We start from the raw sequence: 20,043 nt of genomic DNA, 5'->3' as shown, positions 1-20,043 counted from the left end.
TTTGGGGGTTTTTGTATAGCGCTCTGTCACTCCAGGGAGCATCCTGGCGCTTTGACTTCATAGCCGATAGCTTATTAGATGTTTGATCTGAGTTCAAGTTGTTGTGTACAGTTAGACGAGAGTTTTGCACTTTGATTCTGCCAATCCGTAGATCCAGGTTTTTAAGGATTTTTTGAAGATCTGTTCTGATGTGATTAGGCGGAGGTGCGTGGGGAGTGTTCCAGGCTTTGGCTCCAAGAACTGCCAGTGATTTTCCGCCCTTAGTAGCAAGTCTAAACTTGGGGACAGTCATCAGATTGGCCGTGGCTGACCTAAGTTCTCTAGTGGGATGATATCTGTGAAATTTGTTGGACAGATATTTTGGGCCACGCTTGTGAAAACATCTAAATGTAATCACAAGGATTTTAAATAATATACGCTTCTGGATGGGAAGCCAATGCAACTTGTCCAGGGCGGCTGACGCTGACGATTTTCTTGGCCACCTTAAGACCAGCCGCGCCGCCGCGTTTTAAACCATCTGTAATTTATGCAGGGTGGATTTTGCCACCCCTGCATACAGACTATCACAGTAGTCAATTCTTGATGTGATTAAAGCAATTGTTACTGTTCGGCGGGCAGACAGCGGCAGGTAATCAAAGAATTTGCGTAGGCCTTTTATGATGTTAAAACAGACGGCCGCTACTTCTTTGGATTGTTGTTTAAAGGAAAGCATGTTGTTGAATTTTATGCCCAGGTTACGAGTTGCGTTGATGGTATTTGGGGGAGCTTCCGCATCAGATGGCCAGTATTTCCCAGTAAGTATTTCCCAGTAAGACTATGTTTCATTTCGTACTTGGAGTATCAATTGGGTAATCACTCAATTAGATTGTCATCATCCGGCTAAGTTGTATCATCTGATCCTAAACTGTATTGATTTGGAGATATTTAACTTAATTGCATCATATCCAAAATAGCTGTTATTTTACTACTAAAGTTATATAATCTCACTGTCCAACTCTTAGCATGTCAAAAGTCCATACCACATTTTCACATTAGGATTCTCCGCATGAAGTAAGTAGTTTGTTTTTTAAAGTCCTGCAACAATCAAAGAATGTTTGCTCTACTCTCAGTATACAAAAAAGATCAAAAAATGTCAAAATAGCTATGCTTTACTAAAGTCAATTAAGAATTTAAAACCAAAAAATGTGTCTTTTGATGTTAATAGACATATCAAGTATAGAAAGCTATAGGTTGGTTATAAATATGACCAATATTAAAGAAAGTGGTAATACCTGCTATGTATAATCTTTTTCTTTTTATTTTTCATGTTCCTGCAATTTACAAAATCTGATGAAATACATATGTATGTGAAACTGACACTTTTTGATAAAAAGATCTAACTTTGCTGCCCTAAAATGCAATGCTAAAAATGTAAATATTTTGCAAATTTGTTTCTAGTCCACTGTATATAGTACGTTTGTTTCTGTAAACTTATTTATGTATGTCTTTCTACTACTTATAGAACAATAGACGGTCACCTGAAGAAGGCTCAAGAGCCGAAACGCGCGTAGTGGTGTCTACCACTTTGCCTTCAACATTCTACACCTGTTTCATGTCTATTGATTTTGTATCTCTTCTTATGTAATTTTAACTGAATACTTTATAATGGAAAACAATCACCCAAAAAAACAAAATAAGATGACAAAGAAAAAAAGCATATAAAAGTCTATATTTATACATAAAAAGAATAATAAAGTTATATCAGAAATATCTAATGCTTATTGGTTTTATATACAGTTGGACTTTACACATCATATATATATGTGGTATATAATACCTTTAGTTCCACTTTAGAAAATAGTAAAATAATTTGTTTCATTCAATTTGTCACTTGGCTATAGACCTTTCCTAATCCTACTTTTTCCCTATGTATAGCAAGTGCAACAGTACTATATAGGGGTCCCCTTTTTCCAAATATCAGTGATGTCACTGACCATGTCATGAATGATGTAATATGTGACATCAGCAGTGGATTGCGGGTGCGCGAAATATAGTTAGTACATTCCTAACTATATAAGGCCTGAAATCTATGGATTTTTCAGTGAATTTGCAAGGTTTTTGAAATGCTAATTCCTAACTATATCAGACGTGAAACCTATATTTTTTTTCAATAAATTTCAAAGGTTTTGTAAATGCTAATTCTATTAGCGGATAACGTTTATATTGCGGGGTACGCGCACGGTACGCGTACCCCGCGATTTTTTTTTTTTTAATTTGATTTTTTTTCTGCCTTTGGGGGTCCTTTTGGGACCCCCTGAGAAGGGCTAGAGGGTTGGGGGGTGTCTATCCTGCCCCTTTTTCGTGTTTTCCACTCTTGTTTTGGGCTCTCTTGTGCCTCAGTTCTCCTGAAAAACAAGATGGTGGCAAACACTTCCTGGTTTGGACAGTTTGGAATGTTGACAGTCGACTGCCAGCCAATCAGAAACTCGTTCGCACACGTAAGGGTACGCGTACGTACGCTTACGGTGCGCGTACGGTGAGCGCATATAGATATATAATTTGCTCAAATTCAATTTTCTCAACAACTACTGGAGGGATTTTCACCAAATATAGAAAAGGCACTACTGCATACCTGTCCCTACCATTGTGCCAAGTTTGGTGTAATTCCGTTCAGCCGTTCGGGCTGTAGCCGTGTCTAAAGGTCCCTATGGAAATTAACATGGGGAAAACGCGTTTTGGGACCTCCCTTTTTTCTCGGCCCACGCTTGACGAATCCCCCCGAAACTTTCAGGGAGAGCGAAGCAATTTTAAGGAAAATTACACGCAGATTCCTCAATCGGCGCCAAAGTTATTCCCAATAGAATGTTGGGGATTTCCTATGGTAACTAGGTCCTAACTATATATACCTACTGGCGACCGATATATATGGTGTCCTTCGATGTCACCTCCCTATACACGAGTATTCACCATAGGGATGGGATAAAGGCAATTCATCATTACCTAAGCAAGAGACCCGTCGAATTTGCAGAACACTCCAAAATGGTGGTGGACATGATTTCAGCTTGCTTAGAGAACAATGTGTTCCTATTTTCGAATCGGCTCTTTTTGCAAACTAGAGGGGTGGCTATGGGGGCCTGCTTCTCTCCCAGTTATGCCTGTCTTCATATGGGCTACTGGGAAGAGCAGGTCCTCATGCCTAACCACACTGCCACCATGAACACTAAGGTCAAATGTTGGTGGAGGTATATTGATGACCTCTTCCTCGTATGGGATGGCACTGTAGATGAAGCAACTGCATTTATTGAACAACTCAATGTGAATAATTTAAACCTACACTTTACCAGCACTTTCAGTAACATGTCTATTGTTTTTCTTGATGTTGAAATCTATATTGATAAGGGCATGCTACAAACTAGGCTATATAGAAAACCCACGGCCGTCAACACTGTGTTGCATGCCCACAGCCATCCTCCAGCACACCTGATAAAGAGCATCCCCTATGGGGAGATGCTCCGCATCAGGAGAATTTGTAGTAATGTCACAGATTGTCTTATTGCGCAAAATGAGTGCAAAACTAGATTTCTTGCTAGAGGTTATGACATGAAAACTATTGATAATGCTATGAGGAGAGCCAACAAGGAAGAAAGACAGCAATTGTTGGGTTCCCCAGTAGATAGCGTTAGGGCCTCCAAATCGGATACGGCCAATGAAATACGATTAATCATGACCTACAGTAACCAGCACAAATTCATTCGTAAAATTGTCAAAAACAACTGGTCTTTAATCAGGAGTGACCCTGTTGTAGGTAGCTTAGTGACTTCCTCGCCAAGCATTACGTACAAAAAAGCCAGATCCATGCAAAACAGCTTGGTCTCTAGTAGCCCCGAACTAGTCACAGGCTCGTGGCTAGGTGGAAGTAGAGGGTTCTTGAAATGTGCCACATGCAAAGCTTGTAAGAACGGTGTCAGCAAATCAGAGTATATGACACCACTCTCCCCCAATCCTATCAAAATAAGAGAGAAACTCAACTGTAAATCTGAATTTGCGGTTTATGTTTTAGAATGCCCATGTGGGCTCAGATATGTGGGGAGTACCAGACCCCAAGTGCACAAGAGAATTTTGCAGCATTTGAGGGCCATCAGCAATGCAGACCCCTCTTACCCTGTGGCGAGGCATTTTGAAAAAATCCATGGAAAAAATCCCACTGGTCTAGTCTACTATGTAATTGACATTGTCCCTCCTCAAAGAAGAGGGGGTGACAGAAAGGGGCTACTACGCAAGCTAGAGACTAGGTATATTATCATGCTGGATACCAAGATGCCCAACGGTCTCAACAATAGTGAGGATTTTCACACATACCTATAAACTACTCCCTCTGCCAAGATGATAATTATGCACTGAGGTTGTACCTGTAACCTGTATCACTATTCAGTTTTAATCTTACCATCTTTGAACTACCCCTGTCCTCCACACCATAAACTTTGAATCATGAGATATTTTATCTATTCCTTTTATTCACTATGCACATCTTTGTTTTATTCACAGGTAGCACTTTGATTTTACTGTTGCGTGGTTTTGCACATTTAGCTGATTTGCACTAAACCTATTGCCAATTTGCACAAGAAGTAGAATTGCCCACATGGGCACTATTGTTGTCATGGTCCTAAGCCATTAAATGTAATGTCCCATTTGCGTGTTTGGCACAGATCCTACTGTTGCTTCAGGAGCATACGGTTGATAGTCTGACATGTATTTCATTGGACCATTAACATAGAAGGTTTTGAGGTGATTCTGGCACGGATTAGGAATATTTATATAGTTTTAATACATTTTGTAAGTATTTATGTGTTTTAATGTATTTTATTCCGAATTGCCGTTTCATTCCTCTTCTCTAAACTTGTGCACTTTATCAAACTCAACAGTTTGCAGTGACAATAAGTGACAAAATAGTATTTATACAATCAATAGCATCATATCATGTATTTTACATTTATTCCTGTTAGCTAACTTTGCTTCAAGGCATTTATGCATTTACGAATGTAGTATTTTTACTATGTTTTTTCACGCAGCAGGCACCTTGCACTTTAAAACGGGTGGCCAGCCCCCATGACTGCATCATGTGATCAAGGCTTTTGGTAGCCGAAACGCGTCATGGCAGACTGGTGTTGGGCAAAATAAACGTTTAAACACCTAAAGAACGGGTCTCGTTTCTTCCTCAATGTTCGGCTGGGCATGCTGAGTTAAAGGACGATAACATACTGCATATATATATATATATATATCTATATATCTATATATATATATATATATATCTGAAGTGTTATTCCGTTGTACATCCCTTTCAATTAGGCTTGTGCAGTCATTATTAAATTTCACAGGCAGACTGCTTCTACCAACTATGCTGATGCGCAGTGTTGAGGCAAATCACTGAATGTCCAAGCCTGAAACATATGCTGTTGATTGAGGATCCAAAGTTGAGACAAAGCTATAAATGAAATATTAGAAGATAAAAACAAATGTACAGTAATGATTCATGCTTCAAATATATTTTATGTTCCAGTGTGCATTTTACAAAACAGATGTTCTTGGCGAGCCTAACCTGCTTTTTTTTCCCTCTTTTAGCCCACCAAAACCAACGCTGTTCATCTCTGGTGCTGTAGCAAGGGTAAGAACTAACATTAATTCATTATTAATTAACGGTTTCAACTTGTTTACACAAATGGCCCTGTATGGGGCTGGTCTTTGGGGTTTTGTGGCCACTGACAGTATTCAGAGGGTAGAAAACTCTTTTTTGAGATTTCTTCTCGCAGTACCTGGTAGTACTGGTACTTTTGCTTGCCGCACCGAATTGGGTCTTGCACATGTAACGGACTTAGCAAAAAATGAACCTTTGCTATTATGGCACAGGATCTGGACCTCAGATAAAACAACCCTTACTCAATCAATTCTTTCTGATTGCCTAGCCATGGATAATGCCAATAAATCTAGGTGGTTGCGGTACATAGCAAAGTTTTTCCATGATCTAGGATGGGACCAATATTATCTAAATCCCTCGTTAATTTGTGAGGTACCGAGGAAGGTCTTAAAAAAGAAATGCCTGGCACGTCTTGACGATCTGAGACTCATGAGCGAGGTGTCTAAACCTTGCGTTATTCATAGTTTGCTCATACAATCGGTACCCACTATGCAGCCGTATCTCACTTATAACACCACGAGTTATGAGCGTTATCTCCTGGTAAGGTTCAGGATTAATCTTTTTCATAGATTAGTTACATTTCCTATCAGAAAGAACTGGGCTAAAGAGCTGTCGCCTTGTCCATGTGATGATACTTCTTCTCAATCTACCTTACACACATTCTCTTTTGTAAATGTTATCATGAACTTAGGAAAACCTGGCTTTTACCTCTTTTAAGGCTTACTGGTTTTAGATAATGCCGTCCTGCCTTGCTCTTCTTACAGCTCCTACGGGGAGAGCAGTTGACATACATAGTGGCTAGCTTTCTTAAGTGTCTCGTTCGACATCGTATGAATTTAGATTGAACATAGTATAACAGTCAACTTTGAAATCCAATATTGTAATAAGCAATGCCACATTTTAAATGAATTCACTCTGCCGGTTGTTAATTGTTTTATAATTTTAATCTGTAAATATTTTAAAAATGGTATTATACATGATTATTCAATTGTTAATATATATGCATTTATGTATGTTTTTGTATGCTTTTATGATTTCCAACCAAAATCGAAATAAAGCAGAATTGAATTGAATTGAAATGGAGCCATCATATATTGACAATTTTTTTTTTGCAGGGGGCACCTTTCCATCCTACCGATTGCAACATTGTTGCAGACCTTTCTAAAGACATTGATTTTCATTTTTAGAAAATGTATTTATTCGTGATCGCTGTCCAGTGTGTGTGTTCCACTTGTTTGCAAACCATTCAAGACTGGCAGTGTTTGTTTTCCAGGAATAGGAGGATCAGTGCGTTTCCCCGGTCTCCATTCCTTTGTGCTTGGCCCCCGATTTCTGGCCGTTCATTTGGAAGTTATGCTTAATCACCCTGGAAGAGAGGCAACAAAATATCTTGGAGACCTGCTGGGGCTGTTCATGTTAATGGCTTCCAGATGTGAAACTGTAATTGCATTTATGTAGCGCTTACTACTCCTGAGGAGGCATTGAAGCGTTTTTCGGCGTGTAGCTTACTACTACAGAACTCAGAAAGGATTAGTGGTGAATTAGTAAAGGAAATGTGAAATTAATTTGGGCGGTGGACATGTTTGTTAGTTGGATTGAAAAGAATAGTGGAGGGCTAGAAGAGGGAAGGGTCTATAAAGTGTTTATTTGGAGATCATAGAAGTAACAGGAGGTTTGGAATACCCTGGTTGACGCTTATACTGTATTTTTGTCAGATGGAGTTTGTTTTAATCGCATCGGGTAGTTTATGACCTTTTCAAAACTATGGATGTGGTGAGCCCTCCAACTTCCACTTCTTCTACCTATATTGGAGGGGGTGGGGGTGGGGGGTGGCGGCAGCACCTGACTTCCATTGAGTTATACTTTTATCTCAAGGGCTCTGTTGAATCAGGTTGTTGACGGCTCGGTAGACTATTCTGTATTTATCCATTAAAACCCTTTGACTTACATTATAGGGGCCAGAGATTAGCCCCTAGAGGGAGGCAGTGTTTCTGGGATTTATACTACCAAAGGTGAGGGGAGAAAACTGGTTTGACATTTGTTTAATAGGAACGAGCTCTTGAGGAAACTGCACAAACCATCTGGACTTGTTTTGTGTCTTCACTTGTGCTTGGGAGTGCCCGGGAGGAACATATGTTTGCCAGACTGAGTTTTATTATTAGGGAGGCACTCTTGAAGCCATGGAGGCTAAGGATGATATTCAGCCCTCATGGCTTGATGAAACTTGTAGATCAGCTAACAAATGCCTGGAAAACAAATCATGCCAATCCCAGAGACAGGAGTTGGATTTCAGACTGTTGTAGGCTTTACAAGTAGAAACTGTGGAAGAGGAAACTGGTAGTTTAGACCGATATTTGGAGCAATCTGTTCTCTGCCTGTAAAGCCTGAGATACCAGTAAGTACCAGTATGTTCTTGCAAGTAGTTAACTATATTAATTTATACACCCGCAATAAATATAGCATCTGTGCTAATATAACTCTGGTTCAGGGGTAGAGCACTTTCACCCAATATAAAATCTAACTAAATGTGCAACCTTGGTGAGTGATTGTTCAGCCTTTCATTATCCTGTTGATATAGTGTTTACTATGGATAAGGTAATTGAGGCGTTATGTAGCTGCTCTGCCCATAATGCCCCCGGCCTGAATGGTGCCCTATTATTTATTTATTTATTTGAAAAGTTTTATATAGCGCTGGCTGGACCTCAAGGTATCAGACACTTTACTTGAGGACGAGCATTGTTTCAGAGCATAGTTACCGGTTACATAGTTACACAGTTTCAGAGCATAGTTACAAGTTGCTGGAGCGTAGTTACATGCGTTAAAAACATATGCGTAAGGGAAAAAGCAGGCAAGGGGAGAGATTCAGGGGAGAGAGGATAGGAGCAGGGGAGGTAGACAAAGAGGTAGGGGAGGGTGAAGGAAACCCAACTGGGAAACGAGGAAAAACGGTGTCCAACGTCCGGTGTGCTTTGATCCCAGTGGAAATGGTGTCATTCCCACGCCTCCTCTGTGTGGCTCCTTTTACGCTGTGGACTCTCTCTGAGGGGTCTCTGAGACTCCAGGGCATAAATGCTGGATCTCTCCCCAACGAGGGAGAGGGAGTGCTTTGGCAGGGGGCACCATTCCCACACCTCCGCTGTGTGTGGCTCCCTTGACGCCGTGGACTCTCTCAGGGGGTCTCAGAGACTCTAGGGTATAAATGCTGGAACCCTCGCCAACAATGGGGGAAGGAGTGCTTTGGTAAAGAGCACACACCATGGTGGTAACTTTAGGGATAATGGTGTATTGCTTGGTGAAACAGATGTTAGAATCTGCCCATGGGGCATAGTTAATGGTCAATCAGAAGATTCCATCCTTGTGGGGGAATCGGAACAGAGGAATAACAATAAATTGCGGATCACTCCATTGAAGGACTAGCCTCAACATTAACGTCAGGATTCTGAGAAGCGAGGGGATCTGTTGCCTCAGCATGTGACCAGGGAGATCACGAGTGACATAAACCTCTTTGTGGCAACCTTTTGTAAGGTCAGGCAACATTATTGACCTTTATAAGGCCAATCTAAAACTATGGTCACCTCTACTCACTAAATTTTTCAATACCGTTTGAGCTTATGGATTTCCTCATTCATCGCACTGTGCAATTATTTTACCTGTTTTTAAATAGTATAGCCATGCTAGTCTTGGCTGCTGCTGGCCAGTTTCATTATTAGACTCCATTGTGAAGGTTATAGGCAGGGGGTACATAATAGTTTGACAACTTGGATTGACGATAACCAGATACTATACAGGGTGCTATATGGATTCTGTGAATGCCTTGGCGCTATGGAACAATGTCTTAATTTTCATCTCATGATCAGCAAATACACTGTTGCCAAACATAGTCCTATATACCTGGCATTCGTGGAACTTTCCTGTGCCTTGGACAGTGTTGTGAGATCTAAAATGTGGGAAATCACGGTGTGTTTGGGGGTTGACCAGGGGAGTGTTACTTTCTTATGTCCACTGCTCTGTGATCTTGAAGCCTCTGTTAGATACAGCATGAATGGTGAATATACAGAGCCTATTAGTTTATCTTGGGATGAGACAGGGTGTGCTTGTCCCTATGCTATTTCTGCTGCAGATTAGTGGGCTTGAAGCTGCCTTAACTAAGGTGAGTAGGGACATGGCTATGGTTAAGAGCAAGGCTGTCACTGTATTATTGTATGCAGATGATGCTGTTTTGCGGACTAGAGCTCCTAATGGACTTAACCTTTTCTGGATAAGTTTGTTGATTTTATGGCCAAATTGAATCTTCAAACCAATCTATCTAAAAGTTATGTTATGGCATGATGACCTAAGAATTTCAAGTTCCATAGTTTGCGTATACAGGGCAAATCCATAGCCAGAACACACGTCTTTGCCTACCTAGGCATAACGTTTGATTCACAAGGATCCCGGCCACCATGCCTGGCCAAACGTGCACTAAGATACTCAAAAGATGTTGGGCTTTTATGTAATTTGGCATCCTCTATTGGTAGATAATCCATTTGTATGTTCATATAGATTCATAAAAGAAAGTGTTTACTTGTACAAACTTATGGTTTAGGGGTGCGGGGATATAAGAACGTAAGAGCCCTGCAGGTACAGGGAAATAGGGTGTGCAGACATATTACTGGATCTACCAGCCAGCTGCCCTAGTAAGCAATCCATGAGAAGATGGGACTTGCATATGTGGAAGATTTGATTAACCTTTCCCCTCTTTTATAATGGTGTTCCACTTGGTGTGACCCGCAGGCCACCTTTAACAGGGAGGTTATTAAGGATTGCCTGCTTTTGTGAACTAGGGTCCTGAATTCCATGCCTTTTCTGTATCCAACAAATACCCAACAATTTGGGTAGGTCTTCGATTTTCTTTCTTACACCTGAGGTTTAAACGTCATAAAGGGTGGCTAGAAGCAAATTTTATAGCCCTAAGGAGGAAAGCTGTGACATTAGCCAGGAGTCCTTATTCGGAGCGTCTTACAAACTGCACTATGTTGAGAGTGGGACCTTATCTGGAGATGGTCGATAATACTTGGGATCGATTCTTATTAACCTCATGGGTGCTGCTGATGAGCTGAGCTCGTCATGAGGCACAGTTGAGCTGCACTCATGACTAGCTGAGCTCGTCACAGCCGTTGAAGATTCGCACGCGGGGATTATTTCCCCGCTGTGCTGAACGTTCCAAAAACGGGTGTGGTCATGACGACGTCAGCTAGTCATGAGGGCAGCTCCGCTGTGCCTCATGACAAGCTGAGCTCCTCACCAGCACAGCCGCGCCGCCCCCTCCCCCCCGCACAGCGGGGGGAGAACACCCTGCTGCAAAGGGGTTAAATAAGTTCAGATTTGGTACCCTCTTGGACAGTTTGATCATTCATCTATCATGATCTGCCCATGTGATGATCATTCCACTCAAACATTATTGCACTTTACTTTCTTTTAAAAATGATACCTTGTGTATGCCAAGACATTTGGAATCCCTATATTAAGACGGTCCAGCAGTTTTTATGCTGTTTCTTCGTGGTGCTCACACCTTCCTGGTCAAGCTGCCAATCTGAGGGAATCTGGGCTGCTGCTAAAGGTCCCACAACACCAGCATGACCTGGAAGAGCCACTGCAGGTGTTCCTGCTGGGGGCTCAAAGTCGCACATTTCCCCCGCTCTAGACCACCTGAGCCCTATTAGCACAAATTAAGGCACGCTGCAGTCCTACAATGTGTGACGCGCCCGGGCAAAGCCCATGCCCGTCCTGCGCCTGGAAGACACTGGGCTAGTCCACCTCTTGGTTTTGTGCCTTTAGGGTCCTTGTAATGAGTAAACTATAGTCTTTGAGTACATTTTGACTTGATGGAAAAAACAAAACTATGACTGTGAGCAGGAGAAATTTGCACTCTGATGAGGACAAGAATATAGACACAGGTAATAAAACCCTTGATAGGAACACTCTGGACTCTTATTTGGTGTGCATACTGAGTACTTTTACTTAAAATATTGATTTGGTTAAGCAGGAAATATCTGTGGAGGTGGGGGCAAGGCTCTCATCCCACAATACATACCCAGACTGTCACATCATTGGGAGGAGATAACTTGGGTCCAGCTGTTATAAATTCACCTGTGCTCACTGATGGGACTCAATTCGAGCTCCTCAGTATCGCTGATCCTCTTGAACGTTCGCAATCATTTCTAGATCCCTGGAGGAAATTTTAAAAGCAGCAGATGTTCTGCCAGATGTGACTGTAATCCATTTAGAGGACATGGTAATTACTACGGAGGGTAATCTAATAGCTAATCCCGGACTGACTGGCTTGCCCATGAAAGACTGAGGCCTAAGGATTAAAGGGCATAGTAAATAAATCACGGTTCTGTTTAATTCCCTAGTTGCTACCAATCTATCCTTGATCCTTTGCTCATGGCAGATACTCCTGCAGAGACCATTTAAGTGGCATTGCAAACTTTTAATCTTTCCGCCAGATCTATTATGTCAGAATTTTCTGGTAAAAAAGTACTTAAAAAACGGTCTGGTTTGATGATAAACGGACAACTGCTGCAAAACGTTTAAGGGAGGTGCTGAAGAAGAGGCCAAGAGTGCACCAAGATATTTCCCTGGCAAGAGTTACTTATAGGGCTGCGGTCAAGGACAGGAAACGATCTATTAAAGAGGATGCTTGGGATCGATTGGTGCATACCTCTAACTCCGGAGATGCAAAGGGTTTTTGGGAGATAGTTAAGGGGAAATAGTTGACGTAGGTACTAATATAACTCAATGGGTGACACATTTTAAAGTGATTTATTCAACAGGGGGTTTGTTCCCTGAGGATAGTGCTGAGGTGGCACCCAAGTTTCCCTTGTGCATCAATTTTGAGCTGGAGGAGATCATTCATCTCTGCCCTACATGCCAATCCGTCCAGTATGGCCCCTGGTCCCGTTGGGGTCCCTTTGGACCTCTATAAATCCAACATTCCCTTCTGGGTCCCCCTCCTAACAAATAGTTAAAATGCAGCAGCCTTAAAGAGCATCCCTAGATCTTGGAAAGTTGCCACCATTGTACCTGTCTTTAAGAAATTAAATAGACAGGATCCTTGCTGCTATAGACCCATTTCGCTATTAAATTCCATCTTTAAAGTGGCAGGTAGAGTAGTGCTGAAAAGAATAGGTGACTGGGCCCCAATTAACACTCAGCTCCACTCAATATGGGTTCAGAGAAGGAAGAGGCCTACAGGGACAGTGTCTAAACCTCAACCTGCTAATAGGGAAATATGCAGACAAAAAAGGATTTATATATTTCGCATTTATGGTTCTGAGCAGCGCTTTTGACTAGGTTAATAGGCCCAAACTATCGATCTTATTGGCTGAACTGGGTATGCCACAGGAACTCATAGATTTATTTTTATTTTTTTACAGGTTCTACATTTTGACATCGCTGCTTCTTTTAGATGTGGCCAAGAATGGCAATGTACAGATTCTTTCTGCCTTCCACAAGGTGTTAAGCAGCGGGGCTGTGTATTGGCGATTCTCCTATTTTTACTCTATATAAACGGGTGGGATAGTTAACTGGCAATAAAGGAAAGGGACATGCCGAAAATTGAAACCTTATTTGTCCGGACTTTGTTATATGTAAACAATGCAGTATTGCTATCTTGCACCTTGAATGGTCCTAAAAGGGTTGGTGGACCTATTTGTTAACTTCATGGTCAAGATTGATCTTGATGTAAATATTGCTAAAACCCATTACATGATATGTGGGAACCAGCCTGCTAAACTAGACCAAAAAAAACTAGACCAATAACCATTAAAGGGAAGGTTATCATGGGTTCTTTTTCTTACCTGGAAGTTACCTTTGATCAGCAGAATACTGGACCCCATGTTTGGCCAACAGAACTCTGCGATTTAATGAGGCCTGTGGTTCTTATTCAAATTTTCCTTAAGGGTATGGGTAAAACCATGTTAAATTAGCCCACTGTTCCTGTGGCTAACGATTTGGAGAAGAGTGAACATACAGCTTTAAATCTTGCAGTGGTCTTATATTTCCTGGGGTGAGAGTATAGCCGTAAAATCCCATGCTTAGCGCATTTTAAAAATCTTACTGCCTCACTGGGATGCCTAGAATTCTATCACTCCCCTATCTGATTAGCAAGCCTTACGGACCTAAAGCTAAAAAGCTGTTCCTTAGCCAAGCAAATGAGAAGAGAGAGAGTGCTGTACTGGAGAGCCAGCCGTAAGAGCATGTATGAGTATCCAAACCAATGTTGGGCCTGAGCTGTATCTCTCTCAAGTTAGAAGTCCAAGGGAGAGATCTTTGCTAACTAAGTTTTGATTGGGTGCCATTCAGCATAGACTGTGTTTTCACCAGGACAGTGTGATCCTAGTTCGATATTGGTATGCCCCTGTGAAGAGACATCTCTTAAGACTCTTGAACATCTTACCCTATTTTGTAAGGCGTATGATTTTTCTTGGCAGAAATATTTGAAACCAATATTAAAATCCAGGGGCCTTTTCCAGTACAGACCGGCTTTTTGTTACTTGCAGTAGCTTGTTGAACCGGCTGTTGTTACTGCCTTTGGGTCTTTTCTGAACAACCTTATATCAGCTGCTCTGAATTTGTAAACTGTGTTCTTCCTTAATCTTTTTTAATATACTGTTATGATCTGCTTGGATGGGGATGCTTTGTTGGTTTTTTAAATCCGTATTGTATTGTATGTATTAAGAATGGTGGTTTCATAATGTATTTTGTACTTTTTGTGATTATTGATTAAAAATCAAATAAAAGTTCAATTGAATTTAGACGATCTGGCTCGGTTACATTTCTCATGCAGGTCTCAATATGGCTGCAAAAAAAATGCCTAAAGTTAAACACTGAAAAAACTAAGGTAGTCTTATATGGCAAGAATTCCCCATCATGGGATACCACCTGGCGGCCTACAGAACTTGGGACATTACGATCTCCAACACTAAAGCCAAACATCTTGGGGTCCTTCTTGATGACTAACTTAGCTTCTCTAGTCAGATAAACTGTGTCACATCCTCTTGTTATTATCTAATCAAAAGGTTAAAAAAGGTCTTCAGGTTCATCCCTAGTAAGTTACAAAAAAACAGTGGTGGTAGCACTGATCCTTTCAAGGATCGATTATTGCAACACCTTTTATCAATGGATAAACAAAGCGCTTCTTCAAAAACTGCAATCAGTGCAGAACATAGCAGCACGGCTACTCTTGAAGCTGCACAAATTTGCATCTGTATCTGGAACAGAGCAGGATCTTCATTGGCTGCCAGTGGTGAACAGGGTGAAATTTAAAGCACTCTGCTTTGCCCGTAAAGCCCTATAAAGCCTGAGCCCCTGGTACCTGCAGAATCCCTTCTCTTCGCACTCCCCATGGAGAAACCTAAGATCCTCCACAACCAAATTTGCCACCATTTCAAAAATAAGTAAAGTACCTTGGGGTGAGAGGAGATTTCCTTTCCTAGCGGACAAATTTTGTAATTCTTTGCCCCTATCTTTAATATCCAAAGCAACTCACTCCCTCTTCAGAAAATATTAAAGACCTGGCTTATTTCCTTTTCCGCCTATTAGATTTCACTGGGTTACTGTAGTTTGGGAGCACCGGCAGTGGCAAGATAATACGGTAATTGTGCACTTTATAAATTGTTTATTTAATTACAAACAAGCCTACTATGCTTTTTCTTTAGCACCTTAATTCACCTTCAGTGTGCTCAAGCATTTGCTCCTTTTTAAAACCGGTCCTTTGCCATAGGAAAAAAATGACTTAATTTTGTATCCATCATTTTTTATGCTCATGTGAATTTATGGATAAAGTGCTTTAAGAGTTATATATTTATACATTTTTAGGTATGTCATGTTTGTATTGCTTTTATGATTGTTTTTAAAAGATCAAATAAAGCTATGATGATGACCTCAGATCCATAAGAACGAATGCCTTTTCCAAATCGACTACATTTATCCCATCAGGAACCCTTTCTGAGATAGCTATATCTTCCCCTTTAACTGGGGTATGCAAGAGTGTAGTCAGCTAACAATTACGAATAAATCCCTGTTGATCCTCCTCAATTAAGATTAGCAATGAGGAGGAGTAATAAGATGAGCAACAATAAGTTATCCCCCTCTTCCCATGTTTATTAAATATCATGATCAATGCTGTTTGCCAGAAATGAGATATTGATAATAAAGACAAAAAAAACTGGTTACAGAGGATTTCAATAAGAAGGCTAACTTCTGCGGAAGAGATTTGATAAGTCTGACAGTTATTCCATCCGGACCGGCTGCCTTCCTGCCAGTTAGCTTATCTAGAACTTCATGTATTTCTTCTGTTTCAAATGGGCTGCTAGAGAGGAAAGTATTGTCTATCATTTTATGGAGGTCTGGTTCTGAACAGTATGCCTAAATTGTAGGTTCCAGATGTCCCCTTCTCCTTTAATAACATTTAAAAAAACAAAGAAAATATTCAAATGCTGCAAATATATTACTTTTACCTTTTACCTCCGCCTCAGCTCTGATCGCTAGTGCCCCTGCCTCTAGTGCAGCAGAGCACGGTTCAAGTTCCCAGGACTCTACTTTCTGCCTTTTGGCGTCTCACCCTGTCTTTGCCTTTCTCATTTTTGCCTTCCTTTCTTTTCCATTTTATTTGTGCTTTTTCCTTCTTTTCTGTCCTATTGTATTTATGCCATCTTTTTTTGTTACTTTAATCTTTTTTTTTTTTTTTGTCCCTTTTTTCACGCTGCTGCTGCTATTGTGGCCCCTTCCTCTCCCGCCTCCCAGCTGTTCCCGTCCTCCCCCCTTCCCCTACTTAATGGCAACCGCTGTGCAGCTACACCACTGGCACACCTAAGGCGTGCCAGAGGCAAGCATGTCTGTGGCCCGCACGTGACCAGCTCCAGGAACCCTGGCCCTCCAACCCACCAGTGCTATGACTCAGCAACTCTCCACGCACTCAACCCTGCAAGAAACAACAACTGACAGCTTTCAACACTGAACACCACTGAAGGCCAGTTCTCCTGCCGACACTGCCGCCGCACCTTTACCCACTTCCAGATGCCCACCGCCACCACCAACCCACTGGACGCCAGCGCAACCAAGCCCCTGAGCTGCATCCTCCTCAACGTTCGCTCCCTGCACAGATACACAGTAGAAAACTGGAACCTCCTCAGCACCCACTCGCCCAACATCGCCTTCCGCACAAAAACCTGGACCAATGCCTGCTCCGCACCAGACGTCGCAACCACTGTCCCCGACGGATGCAGGATCCAGAGGAAGGACCACCGCAACAACTCTGGGGGGGGACTCTCCATCGTACACAACTCCCTATGACTCACCACATCCAGCACTAACGACTCCACGTCCCCATAGAACATCTGCATTTCCAGATCCAGATCAACCCCAGAACGACTCTACATGGCACCCTCGCCTACAGACCTCCCGGACCACACGCCATGTTCACCACTACCATTGCAGACATCATCGCACCCCACTCCATGGCCTCCACAGACTACGTTTCCCTCAGAGACCTGAACTTCCCCCACGACAACCCCATCGACCCCCAACACCACTGCCCTCCGGGACAACTTTCCTCTAAAGTATACAATACAGTCAAAGAGTTTGTGTAGTACACATTATCCACCAAAAAACGTAACGTTTGTGAAGAAAGTGCAGAGAAAAGGAACAAACAAATGTGTGCTTGTATTCCTCTCAAAAGATACTAAGGCATTCTCTGATAAATTCCATGTTGCGATCTCACAGAAGATCACCTTCTTACTTACCCTCTCAGAAACTAAATGGTAATGAGCCTTTGAATATTATATATATTTAGCATAGTAAAATCTAAGTCTTTGTACCCTGATGCAGATATTGCCAAATATCAATCTGTAAATCATCTCTAAGTAAACTGTAATGTATTTGATTAATTAAAATCATTACAAAAGGATAAGAAGTGTGTTAAGTGAAGTCATAGCAATCAACTTATATTTGATTAAACATAACTTGAAAAATGTAAAATAGCAATGGTTTAGGAGAATGGTAAAAGTTATTTAAAACAGGTTGTAGACATTTTGCAAAGCAGCAACGTTTGGATATGCTCATTGTGTTTAGGCAATATCTTAATGCTTCATTACAATGTGACAATTTGTTTACAAGCATCATCTTTTTTTGTGTAAATTTGCTGCTCTAGATTTCACCAACAGCTACATAGGAGGTGAACTAATAACTCATGTTTGTAATGGCAGTGCCATTATCTTAGATTTGCGAATGATTCAGTGGACCAAGATGCTCCTCTTTGCTTTATTCGGAAGAGCATAAATCTAATGTGAAGAATTTTCTGTCGTACTGATTTGTGTATCTGCTTCAATGGGTAATAGCAACCGTGCAGAGATTTGTAGGATTTCATAATTGCATTTGACAATCTGTTTTAGCCAACTCCATGGTCTGTTCTATGCGGCTTAATAATATTGTTTGTGTTATTTTGAGGGCCAGTATTGCTGATTTATTTTCCTAGATGCTGTCTACTTCGAAAGCTTGGATCATCACCAGCAAACACCTGGATCATGGGTTGCTAGTATCTTTTCCTCCTTCTATGATTAAACCAATAAACATTTTCAGACTGGTTTTCTTTAAATAAATAACAAGATCACAATAGTTTAGAAAATCTGCTTTGCATGGCAGGTCCTATCTGAGTAAGCCAAACAGGCACAGTCATTCTCTTGTCATGCCCTTTGGCAAATGGAAGAGTTTTCTTTAGGTGTAACATTGTATCATGTCCAAGGTGGGTGCAATGCAATCCACGAATCCTTGGTGTCTGTATATTAGTATAGGCAAGTGTTAGAAATGGGATCTCTGGTTGGCTAAGGCTGGTGCCAAAACCAGGCAGAGACCACCACTCTACATCAGGGCAAGGTAGTTACACACCAAGATAACCCCTGCTCACCCCCTTGGTAACGTGACACGAGCAGTAAGGTAAACTCGGAGGCTTTGTAAGTTAAGCGTTTGCGTGCGCACCCAGCAACAACACCCATGGCCCACCACAAAGGAAACTCCATACAAGGTTATATATAAAAATAGCCTTTATATTATACCAAACACATTAGATAATAAACACACACTTTACAATGTGCCAGAGGCACGGGCAGAATTTACAGGGGATTATGTACATGTGACAGGGCCACATGGACCACTGTCAGGAATAAGCACTTTTAGAACTAGCACTTGGTAGGAATAACACTTGGAACATAGCACATATAATAACTGTAGCACCAAATAGCAAATGTAGCACACAATAGTAATCACTGGTAAGAGGCAGGTTCCACCGACGCAACCCTAACCACCTTAGGAAAATATCACGCAGGGAACCATGAACTCACTAGCATAACTATACTAGGAAAAACAACCACCTAAGCATAAAAATACATTTAGGGGTATAGGCCGGAAGCTTTACACATGATGCATGACGACACATCATCGGTGTAGGTAAGACACATGATGCATGAAGACACATTCAGAGATGTAGGTAAGACACATGATGCATGAAGACACATTCAGAGGTGTAGTTAAGAAGGCATTACACATTAGGCAGGTAATCACAAATTGTGCAAAGATCACATAGGGCCAAAAACATGTACCCCACGCAAGGGCACAACACCAGAACTGTCCCCCAGGCAAACTGGCCTCTCAGAGGCTGAAACGCCCTGTGTCCAGCAAAGTCAGGGCATGCTGCGCAGGCAGCCAAAGGAGATGAGCAAGGGGCCTAAACGTAGCAGCTGCCCACTAAGTGCTGGGCAGCTGGAGAACTGAGCCTGGCACCAGCGTGCCTCCTGGCTCGCCTGTGGGGCTCTGAGCAAACAATGGGGCCCAAGGACACGTGGGAGCCCCCTGAGCTCAAGATGCAAAAATGCCCCCTCACCAGGTTGAGCCCCGTGGCTCTAGGAACAAATGCCACCACGCTGGGGGGAGCGGCCTGCTGCCAACCGGGGCCGCTCTACCCTCCAAAAATGCCCTCAGGAATGTAGGAGCCTCTTGTGGGCTTTAAATACAATATTGCCGCCACTAACGTTGGAGGATGCTAGAGCCTCTCTGGCTCAATCTCAAAATGCCCCGGAGCCTCTCGTAGGCTCTAATTCAGCAAGGACTGCGGGACAACGTGGGAGCGGCCCGCTTCCTCCGGGGCCGCTCTAACACTGAAAAATGCCCCAAAGGAAAGTTGCAGCTGCTCACTGTGGGGGCCCATCGCGACGACAACACCCGCAGGAGGGGAGGGGCGGGCACCTGCAATGTGCCCCGACACCCTCCTCTTCACAATTGAACCCCGGGGCACCACTCACCGTGACCTGTGGCGGGGGCTCCTCTTCCGGCGG

The 20,043-nt window shown here is 42.2% G+C and overlaps 1 protein-coding gene across 1 annotated transcript in view; it reads left to right on the top strand.

Moving 5' to 3' along the window:
• Positions 1-20,043, top strand: part of DAP (death associated protein) — a 241,648-nt gene that overhangs the window by 201,030 nt on the left and 20,575 nt on the right. Inside the window, exon 3 of the mRNA XM_086965296.1 lies at positions 5,602-5,644. Within this exon, the coding sequence (XP_086821422.1) occupies positions 5,602-5,644 (43 nt within the window). The remainder of the gene's footprint in view (positions 1-5,601; positions 5,645-20,043) is intronic.

The sequence above is a fragment of the Lissotriton vulgaris genome, chromosome 4_1, assembly GCF_964263255.1.
Source record: "Lissotriton vulgaris chromosome 4_1, aLisVul1.2, whole genome shotgun sequence".
Classification (NCBI taxonomy): domain Eukaryota; kingdom Metazoa; phylum Chordata; class Amphibia; order Caudata; family Salamandridae; genus Lissotriton; species Lissotriton vulgaris.
The sequence above is the reverse complement of the archived record's forward strand: the minus strand, read 5'-3'. Positions and strand labels throughout refer to the sequence as shown.